This window comes from Myotis lucifugus, unplaced genomic scaffold, assembly GCF_000147115.1.
Source record: "Myotis lucifugus unplaced genomic scaffold, Myoluc2.0 scaffold_4240, whole genome shotgun sequence".
Lineage (NCBI taxonomy): Eukaryota > Metazoa > Chordata > Mammalia > Chiroptera > Vespertilionidae > Myotis > Myotis lucifugus.
In genome coordinates, this window is record NW_005875288.1 from 1 (window position 1) to 11,152 (window position 11,152).

The 11,152-nt window shown below is 40.5% G+C and overlaps 1 protein-coding gene across 1 annotated transcript; it reads left to right on the top strand.

Moving 5' to 3' along the window:
• The first annotated feature begins 631 nt into the window (after window positions 1–631).
• LOC102433154 (prostaglandin reductase 1-like) lies at window positions 632–10,234 on the top strand. Its single transcript, XM_023749241.1, has 5 exons — window positions 632–782; window positions 1,581–1,637; window positions 4,428–4,595; window positions 7,118–7,235; window positions 10,035–10,234. Exons 1-5 carry the CDS (start codon window positions 721–723, stop codon window positions 10,203–10,205), a joined length of 576 nt encoding a protein of 191 aa, XP_023605009.1. The 5' UTR covers window positions 632–720; the 3' UTR covers window positions 10,206–10,234.
• Window positions 10,235–11,152: the final 918 nt, after the last annotated feature.

An 11,152-nucleotide genomic window follows, 5' to 3' on the forward strand; every position in this document is an offset into this window, starting at 1 on the left:
ACAACATGCATATCTATACGAATAAAAGGGTAATATGCTAATTAGACTGGGAGACCTTCCGGACAAAGCCATGGTGGTGGGGCCAAGGCAGAGGCAGTTAGGGGCAATCAGGCCAGGAGGGGAGGGCAGTTGGGGGTGATTAGGCTGGTGGGGGTGCAGTTGGGGGCGAGCAGGCCGGCAGGCAGAGTGGTTAGGGGCAATCAAGCAGGCAGGCAGGTGAGTGATTAGAAGCCAGCAGTCCCGGATTGCGAGAGGATGGGCTGAGGAACACACCCATCCTCCCCCCCCCCCCCCCCTGCACAAATTTCATACAAATTTCATGCACCGGGCCACTAGTTCTTTAATAATAACTGTAACTGGTAATGAAACCCTCGGTGAGTACTGCAACATGGTGGTTACAAATATGGCCCTGGGCAAGTTACTAAACCTAAACTTAAATGAAGTAGAAACAATAATTGTTGAGAATATCCTATGAAATAATACATGAAAAGCATGGAATGCTGTGCAAATATCATAATGATGATGATGATGTTGATGATGACCACCACCATCGTCATCATCAACAACAACAACAATAGGCTGGGCCAAATGTGAGTCCTTCTTGGCTCTTCAATAGGAAGTACTTATGAGGGCAGCCCTGAAGCTGAAATACGATCTGTGTTTATTTAGAATGTCAGAGACAACAAAGGCATCAAGCCTTTAGTTCTAATTGCCTGTGGGATGCTTTCTTTTGTAGAGGTCCTGCTGGAAGCTTTGTTCCTCACTGTGGATCCTTACATGAGGTATTATTTTCCTCTTAAACATTCTTACATTGTATGTTAGTCTCTATGTTAAGGTAGCTCATCTTGTAAAATAGCCAACTGATTCAAAATAGTCATTTCCCCCTGATTCTCCCAGCACAGTAAGAGTGATGGGATTTGTGGCAGGCAAAGGCCAGAGAAGCTTGGTGAGGAATTACCCTGGCCTCTTTATTTTACAATTACCTCCTATCTTAGAGTCCACAGTTTGCCTCTCATTGCTCACCAGAGTTGCTTCCAGAAAAATTAAAAACAAAAACAAAAACCAATCTCCAATTTGTCCATTTCACTACTGGCAAACAATTTGAGTAGAGGAAGATGCTAAGACTAAAATTGGATTTTCTTGCCTTCTATTTCCCTATATTCTTGTAATTTGGGTAATCTGCAGCTGACTCAAACTGAGTACTCAGTAAATTCTCTGGGAGGGAAGAGAATAAAAGCCTTCATAGGTCACACACTCCTCCGTAATTTTTTGCCTAGGTAATCCATATAGTCATCTTTCCTTTAAATATTTTTTCTCCTAGTTGATTGATAGAGATGCAAAGCTAAGACACCAGCTGCGTGCTTGCAATTCAACTTGATTCTGACACTACCTACCGGAAGATAGTGTCAGATCCCACAGGTTAAAGATTCAGTCCCACAAGTCTGTCCATCCCCCTTTAGGCACCAATTGCAAGTCCAGGTTTCTGCGCACACTTCCGCAATGGTTTTCCATTTGCCTTAAACTCAAGACAGTTTTTCCCAGATGCTCTTATGTATTAAGCATGGATTATTTTTTTCCAGATTGGCGGCCAAACGATTGAAGGAGGGTGATACGTTGATGGGGCAGCAGGTGGCCAGGTAGATATTTCCATTTATCTCAGTGTTTGGAAAATATGTCTCCCCTTTACCTTCTGCTAGGCCCTGTCTCTGTCCATTGCTCTCACAATTTCTTCAACTGTGTACCAGTAGTTCACTCACTGTTTTATCTTCAAAGCAACATGGGAATTGTTCTTTTCCTGACTAATGGGAAAGGAAGAAAGGCTGTGAAATTGTCATCATTTCAACTTCACTTTGCTATACTTACTTTTAATTACTAAAAAAAATGTATTTGTCCGGTTCATAATTATTTTGTAGAAATTCAAATAAAACAAAATTTTGTATCTTGGAAACTGACAGTTCCCCCATCATCCTCAGAGAGGACTGTGGTGAATGTATTATTATTTCAAATTTTTTTCAGTACATATACTAATATCTATAATTTTTAAAAATGGGATTAAATGCCCTTCAGCAAATTGCCTTTCTCAATATGTTATGGATGTCCTTTGTTGGTAGTATATAAATATACTACCTATCTTTTAATGGCTGTAATTTAGGCCATTGTTATCTGCCAATTAACTAATCCACTACTGACAACCATTCCCAAATACAAATAGTTCTGCAAGGAATAGGTGTACGTGTGTCTGTGTATTCTTTGCCCACTTTGATGAATATTGTTTTACATTAAATTTCCAGAAGTATAAATTCTAGGTCTAAGGAGGTACGCATTTTTAATTTGAAGAGATGATGATAAATTGCTCTTCCAAATGATTGTATGAGTATCCACTCCTACCAATATCATATTAATCACCCTGTGTCCTACATAACTATGTGACTATTGCTTACCATCAATCTTGGCAATTTGAGAAGAATATGTTGATACTTCATGCCCAGTTTAATTTGCATTTCTTTCATTCTTAGTGATGTTGACATTCTTTTTGTAAATTAATGATCGATTTCTTCTGTGAATTATCTGTTTATGTCCTTTGCCCTTTAGGTCTTTTCATCTCATCTGTTAGGAATATTACTTTTGCAAGTAGTTGGGTCTTTGTTTTTCTTTATCTTTCTTCTATATCCAATCATAGTTTAAACATTTTATGAGATACCATTTTTAATATTTGTAATTATGGCTTCTTGGTTTTATTGCATGATGATAAAGGCATTCTTCTTACCAAATGACTAAAAGATTTATCTTCTAGTATGTTATACTTTAATTTTTCACATTTAAATCTTTGAATTATTTTATTTTGGAATAAGGACTGAAGTGTTTGCTTTATGTCCAAATGACTAGCCAGTTATACCATTTATTAAAATTTTACTTGGATTTTTATTGGGACTTCAGTAACTATAGATTTATTTAGTGAGAACTGCTATATTTATAATATTTCTCTCCAAGTACAAGTTACATCTATTCATTTATCTATTTTTGTGTTATGGCTTATTAACAGTTTTCTTCATGTAGGTCTTACTCATTTCTTGCTAACAATCAAAGGAATGAACATGTACTTGTGTTTGCTGAGTTGCCAAAGTCTTTTTTTTTTTTTTACACATAATACCCAGTGATGGAAATGTTGTTATAATACTCTCATACATTAAGTGTAAAAGCAAAAGTTGGCATAACCTTCTCAAAAGGAATTTGGCAATATCCAGCAACAGTTAATGTTTTAATACTCTTTACCCTAGTAATTCCATCTAGAGAAATACTGTCTAAGGAAATAACAAGTTCTTATTTATGGATAGAGATTGAAATGTAATTTACATTAGGAAAAATACTGGAAATAGTCTAAATGTCTAATAATGGGGAAATAATTAAATTCATTATAGTTTTTGAAGGATTCTGACTAACATGAGAAAAAGTATAAGTTATATAGACTAATATCATGTTGAAGGAGAAAATTAGATTACAAAACACATAAAATTACTTCGCTTGTGTAAAGACACACAATATATGCACATTACAAAATATATCAAGATTGCCATAAAATACACCAAAATATTACAAGTTATCTTTGTTTCATAGGCTTAGAACTGATACTTTTATATGTTTTGAATTTCCTAAAAATAAATGTATGTTATATAACTTTATGATCTTGGGAGAGGGACAATAAAGAATGGTAAGAGTGGGAGACGCTGGAAGAAAGGAAATCGACAAATGAGACAAAAAAGGAGCAGCTTAGAGAGAGAGGTAAAAAGCCTGACAAAATCCTGGAAACCAATGGGAAAGAGTGTGAGGTGGCACAGTGTGTTGAATACAGTAGAAAAGTCAAATCAGATAATGAATGAAGAGTGTCCACTGGATTTTGCTCTCAGGGGGTTGTTGTGACCATAGTGGCATAGTGGGGGTGTGGCATTGGGTTATCAAATGAATGGGAAGCAAAGAAGACAGAGGAAGGAGGCAGGGAGAAAATGGGATTGTAAAATAGCAGAGTTGAGCAGGCTTTTACGCCGAGGGCAAGGGACAGTAGGGAGGAAAGTGTTACAGATTCAGGGGAGAAGAAGGGCTCAGAAATGGACGTGACCCCTGAAGAACATAAGCAGCTGGTGTCCAGGGCACCGCGAGACAGAGGATGGACACCTCTTGCTTAGATAGAAGAGAAGTGGGTTAGGACAGGGACAGATGCTGGGCCAATTGAGAGCATCCATGTCTGATGGCCCCTATATTTTGTCCAGAAGAAGGAGAGACCAATGGCTAAGAATTAAGCTGGAGAGATGTGGGCGGGGTATTCCTTCGTGGAATATCAACCTCAGTGCTCATTGTATAGAGCCACACAGCATCCCCATCCTCTTCGAAGGCCAGAGGTTTCACATGTCCCAATGTGCTTTATCTTTCAGAGTTGTGGAAAGTAAAAACTCAGCCTTTCCCACAGGAACTGTAGTATTGGCTTCTTCAGGCTGGACATCACACTCCATTTCTGACGGAAAAGAACTAGAGAAGATGCCGGAAGCGTGGCCAAACACATTACCTCTGTCTTTGATGCTGGGAACACTCGGCATGCCGGGGTGAGCTTTGTGCCTGTATGCCACTTGTTTGAGTGCCTGACACTCCGCATTTCCAAAATGCTTTGTCCAGAACTTGGTCAATCAGAAGAGACAAGGCATTAGAGCAGTGGTTCGCAACCTGCTGGCCCTTTAAATACAGTTCCTCATGTTGTGACCCAACCATAAAATTATTTTCGTTGCTACTTCATAACTGTAATGTTGCTACTTTATGAATCGTAATGTAAATATCTGATATGCAGGATGGCCTTAGGCGACCCCTGTGAAAGGGTCGTTCGACCGCCAAAGGGGTCGCGACCCACAGGTTGAGAACCTCTGCATTATAGGTTCAGGGCTGATTAGAGAAGATGGTGGGGTTAAGAAGGAAAGAAGAGTGGGCGAGGCTCAAGGTAGCCTTAAAACTAAAGGAAAAAAGAGGGGAATCAGGTCAGTGACACTCAGGTACAAAGAGGAAGCAGGAGTGAGAAGCAAGGTGGGCACGATCCCTCTCAAGCATCTGGCAAATGGCAACGCAAAGGCACCATTCCTCCTGTCCCTGAGAGGGTCCTAGCTTCACCCATCACTCATCTCCGCCTCCATTTCAGAATTCTAAAAGGGAAGGAGTTCAGTCTACCTTGGTTTTCTGCGTCTGTATCCTTCCCCACCTTTCCCTGAGGAGCAAGAGAAGCTGGACATTAAATAACGAAGATGAATCACAGATTATACTAGTAGCTGTGCAGTCTCTCCGCTTGGCACAGATTTAAAATAAATGCCCAGGTGTCTCTTGACCTCGGGAAGTTCTTCCTGTCCCTCAGGAAGACACCTGGTCAGTTCATCCTGTGTCTGCGTTCCAGGTCCCGGCTGCATTGTGGACCTCAAGTTTCTTTTATGCCCAGGAGAAGCAAGGTCGACTGAATTCCTTTTGGAGTCCCCAACACGTTCTAGTCATTGCCTGGAATTCCTTTATTTCTGCTCTTTTACTATGTTGTGTGATCCTTTCCTTCCTTCCTCCTTCCTTCCTTCCGTTTCCACCTTTCTCCCTTCCTTCCTGCCTTTCTTCCTCATTTCCCCCCATTTGCCCTCCCTCTTTCTTTTGAAAAACACTGGATTAAGGGAATATTAGTTAGATATTTGGGTCCTTGGATAAAGTGCTGCCTATGCCTTTCACTACCTTCCCTTCAGTGCTCAACTCTCATGGACCCCAAATAGAGTCAAGGCTGAGGAAACTTAAGTTATGCCAATATATAGTTTCTGTTGTTGTTGTTTTTTTAAAGAAATCACATTTTTTTATATTTTATTGATTTTTTTACAGAGAGGAAGGGAGAGGGATAGAGTTAGAAATTTTGATGAGAGAGAAACATCGATCAGCTGCCTCCTGCACACCCCCTACTGGGGATGTGCCCGCAACCAAGGTACATGCCCTTGACTAGAATTGAACCTGGGACCCTTCAGTCTGCAGGCTGACACTCTATCCACTGAGCCAAACCAGTTAGGGCTGTAGTTTCTGTTTTATATAGAAACAACTTTACATGAATTTGTCTGAAATTTTGAAAGTGGCTTAACAGTCACCATAATGGGTATGGATTTCATTGGCTCAGACTCAGGGGTGCAAAACATAACTCAAACTGTTTCTACGATTGCACTTTATTTCTATTTCAAGCCCTTATTTTGGCTGGTGTAGTAAAAGAAAACCTCAGTAAATTCAGTGATTTCTCAGGTCATTTCAGGTTTCAAGCTCAGCATTTCCTTTATCTTCTCCCTAGGGTTGATGCAAAGCTCCAAGGGCGAATGCAAGTTCAGTGTCAGTAGAAGGGGGACAACAACTGCTTGAGCTTGATCTTTCTTAGTCTGAGGCTAGTCTCCTGCTCAAAGCGTAACTTTTCCCATTGTGTCTTCAACCACGTCTTCTTCCAAGCCAGCAATCCACGGAGGTGTGGTGGTTTCTTCACCTACTCCCCATCAGTACTGTCTGAGCTGTATCTTCGCAAGCCTAGTGTCCTTTTCCTGCAAGCTAACTTTGACATCCTACTTGGGGTGAGATGAAGAAGTTTCAGAAGTTCTCCCATACTGCTTTGGAGCCATGGGAAACTCCAGGTGTTTCTCTCTGACCCTGTCATGCCTAAACACCTCATACCATTATATCTGCTCTGTGGCTGTGGCACCGGGATGACATGGAGACTTTCCCCAAGAAGCTCTCCATCTCCCTAGGACTTAGATGCGAATGAGGCACAACCTCTCTATTCTTGGGTCACCAAAGTTTAAGGGGGACCTATCTTCTTTCACCTCCAAGACTTAACCTGGTGATAGACAGGATGCAGTCCCCTCCAGCCAACTCTCCCTTCCCACCCTAGTCCCCTCATTATTTCTGTTTGGAGTAAGGGGTAAGGAAAGAGGAGGTGGACCATTAGTGGATGGTAATATTCATTTCCTATTGTTTTCTTTTACCTATACCCATGGCAGTCTAAGAAGGTCTTTGGAATATATCTGAATGAATTATATGGGAAAGCAACAAATTTATCCACATATCCTTAATTTTCTTTCCTCAGCCTAACAGCCTACTTTGGCCTACTCGACATCTGTAGTGCAAAAAGTGGAGAAACAGTCTTGGTTAATGCAGCAGCAGGAGCCGTGGGCTCTGTTGTGGGGCAGATAGCTAAGATCAAGGTAAGTGTCTTCCTCTAGGAGCAAATGCTCAGCACCCACAGTGTGCACTGGGAATGCAGCAGTGAACACAGCAGACCTTCCCTAGTCTCGGAGATGCAGTGGTTCTCAACCTTCCTAATGCCGCGACCCTTTAATACAGTTCCTCATGTTGTGGTGACCCCCAACCATAAAATTATTTTCGTTGCTACTTCATAACTGTAATTTTGCTACTGTTATGAATCGTAATGTAAATATCTGATATGCAGGATGTATTTTCAGGGATCGCAACTCACAGGTTGAGAACCGCTGGTAGTGGATCTTGTTTAGAAGTTGAAGATTGGGAATGAATGAGAAATGGGAGAATGAGGAAAAAATGAACATTATTACTTTTTTAAAATATATTTTTATTGATTTCAGAGAGGCAGGGAGAAGAGAGAGAGAGAGAGAAATAAATGATGAAAGAGACCCACTGATTGGCTGCCTCCTGCATGCCCCCTACTGGGGATTGAGCCAGAAACCTGGGCATGTGCCCTGACCGGGAATCGGGAATCGAACTGAAATCTCCTGGTGCAAGGGAAGATGCTCAACCAACTGAGCCACACCAGCCAGGCTTCTTTCATAGTGGTTGCTGAACATTTCTTGTTACAGCCTTACCTTCTCTCCTTATGATTGTCCCCAACAATAAAGGAGGAACGTGAGGTTAGCCAATCAAGATAGCCCACATGGCCCCATGGCGAAGGCTACTACAGTCAGCCCAGAGCGGTGAGGCCAACTCCTAGGAGGTACCTAGGGCATGGAAACATTGCTCTGATTTAGGCAGGAGTCTGTGTTCAAGAGATCTGATGTGATGGTGGGCAGCAGGCAGCTCAGACATGGTCAGGATGTGTCACATGGAGGAATGTTGCAAGCTGATTTCGCTTAGCTGATCCTTTGCCAGAGGCTGGGATGCAGAATCAGGACCTAGTTCCTGGGGAAAGAGTGAAGTGAAATACAGATGAATACAGGACTATAACCAATAGCCAAGGATTCAGGGTGGTCCCCAGTGTTAATGGGAGCTTGGGCTACAAATAAGAAATGAAGCTACCTTAGAGGTTACAGGAAGAATTTATTTACAAGTAAGTAAAGACATAGGAATAGATACTGAATTTTATCAAATGTTATTTCAGCATTTATCAGGTTAACTTTGCAGTTAGTGAATTACATTAGTAGTCCAGTATTGAATCATTCTAGCATTCCTGGAATAAGCTTTATTTACCTATGGAAATTATGGATTTGTACCTTGGAATTTTATTGATCGCATTTTAAACAGAATTTTTGCATCTATCTTTATAGACGAGTTTGGTTTGAAGTTTTTTTTTTTGTTCTGAACTTATCAATATTCAGCTTGGGTTATGCTAGACTTACAAAACAAATTAGTAATAATTCCAATAGTCAAATGTTAAATGTTTTCTTTAAACTGTAAGGCATGTTTATTTCAAAAATTTGATAGGACTTATCCCTAAACCTGTTCTTTTAGAAACCCCACTGGACACTGCCGTACTAAAAAGCTTAATCCTTAAAGGAGAGACAGAATTAGTTCTGCATTTTAGAGAAGTTACATTGCCTTGGTTCATAGTTTCCAGGGGCAAAGTACTAGAGACAAGAAGTCTAATTAGGAGGCCCTTACAAGAATTCAGATGGAAACTGTGATGCATCAAGGGTAGAGATTAGACGTCAGAGCCAGCTTTTAGGGTATTTGGGAAAAAAGAATAAAACCTGGTGATTGGATGTGGATAGAAAGGGTGAGAAACATCTGCATGAAGGAGGCATTGAGGTCATAAGTGTCGATGAGATCATCCTGTGAGTTTAGAAGGCTAGGACAAAAGACAGAGGGTGGAGCTTTTGCAAGAGTTTTTTTCTTGAATCATGAAAAAATGGGAAAAGTGTGTAGATAGCAGTCATTGTTAGTACAGATACATGTATGAACCCGAAGGTCTTTCCCTAACTGAAAGTGCATAGTGGCTCATCTTCTGGTCTTCACGATCCATTCAGAATGTAAGAGAGCTTTCTGAAGAGCTACTTTCTTTGTGCCAATATAGTATCCAGTCTCAGCCTAAATGCGCTTTGCAGATTAAGCAGCATCTAGTCCAATGCTTTGGGCCAAATCAAACAAAAGGGGACAGTTACCGGGAGGGCTATCTATGAAATGAGAGTCCCAGAACTGAGCCAAAATAATAGTTAAAGGACAACTGCATCAAGAGATAGCATGCAAGTCATTGCAAGGGAAGAGAAGCTTCAAAATAAAGAAACAAGAGAGGGCCTGGCCGGGATAGCTCAATGGCTGGGCATCGACCTATGACCAGGAGGTCACAGTTCAATTCTCAGCCAGGGCACATGCCTGGGTTTTAGGCTAGCTCCCAGTTGGGGGTATGCAGGAGGCAGCCGATTGATGATTCACTCTGATCATTGATGTTTCTATCTCCCTCTTCTTTCCTCTCTCTGAAATCAATAAAAAACATTAATTAAAAAAAAAAACCACAAGAGAGACAAATGAATATGTTGTCAAGCCGGCAGGTTGAAATGAATTGCAAACCACATAAACATAGAAAGGATCTGTTGGGTAGTCAGAGGCAAGCTGAAGTTATTCTTGGGTTGTAGGATGGTTCAGGGACTAATTTTACTTATAGGGTCTTTTGGCCCATCGTGGTATTCTCATATACGTGGCTCAGCCCCTCAGAAGGTGTTCTTGGGGGAACCTGACCTTACTGGACTAGGAGGGTGGAGTTGGTCTGTGCTTGTGACTTATACATGATTTCCTTCCCCCGCCCCACCCCTACTTAGGGCTGCAAAGTTGTTGGAGCAGCAGGGTCTGATGATAAGGTTGCCTACCTTAAAAAGCTTGGATTTGACGTTGTCTTTAACTACAAGACAATAAAGTCTTTGGAAGAAACGTTGAAAAAAGCTTCTCCTGACGGTTATGATTGTTATTTTGATAATGTAAGTACAAATTAGACTTAAAATCTGATTTACTAACAAAGTAACTATACAGGGAATATACTTCTGGAGTTTCCATCTGAAATCTATGACTAAAGCACATACGACTTTTTAAACAAACAAACAAAACAAAAATAGCTCTATTGTGATATAATTCACCCATTTTAAATGTAGAATTTAATGGTTTTTAGTATATCCACAGAATTGTACAACTGTCACCACAATCCATTTTAGAACATTTTTATCTCACTAAAAAAGAAATGCTGTACTTACTAACACTTCCACTTTCCCTCAAAAGTGGTCTTCTGTGACTGGCTTCTTACACTTAGCATGTTTTCTAGGTTCATCCATGTTGTAGCATGTATCAGTGATTCATTCCTTCTTATGGCCAAATAATATTCCATAGTATTGATATATCACATTTTATTTATCCATTCATCAGTTGATGGACATTTGTTATTTACACTTTTTGGCTGTTATATAATGCCGCTATGACCATTCATGTACAAGTTTTTGTGTGGATATGTTTTCATTTCTCTTGGATATACACCTACGAATGGAATTGCTGGGTCATATGGTAACTTCATGTTTAACATTTTGAGGTACTGCCAAACTATTTTGCACAATGGCTGCACTATTTTACATTCTTGCTAGCACCATATGAGGGTTCCAACATCCTCACCAACACTTATGATCCATCATTTTGATTAGGGCTATCCTGGTGGGTCTGAAGTGATAATTTCATTGTGGTTTTGATTTGCATTTCTTTAATAGCTAACATTGATCATCTTTTCAGGTGCTTATCAGCCATTTGTGTATCTTCTTTGGAGAAATGTCTGTTCAAATCCTTTGCCCATTTTTCAATTGGGCTATTCGTTGAGGTGTAAGGCTTCTTTATACATTCTGGATATAAATCCCCTTATCAGATATAGTCAGTTCTTGGTATTCCTGGTAGTTATGTTCTA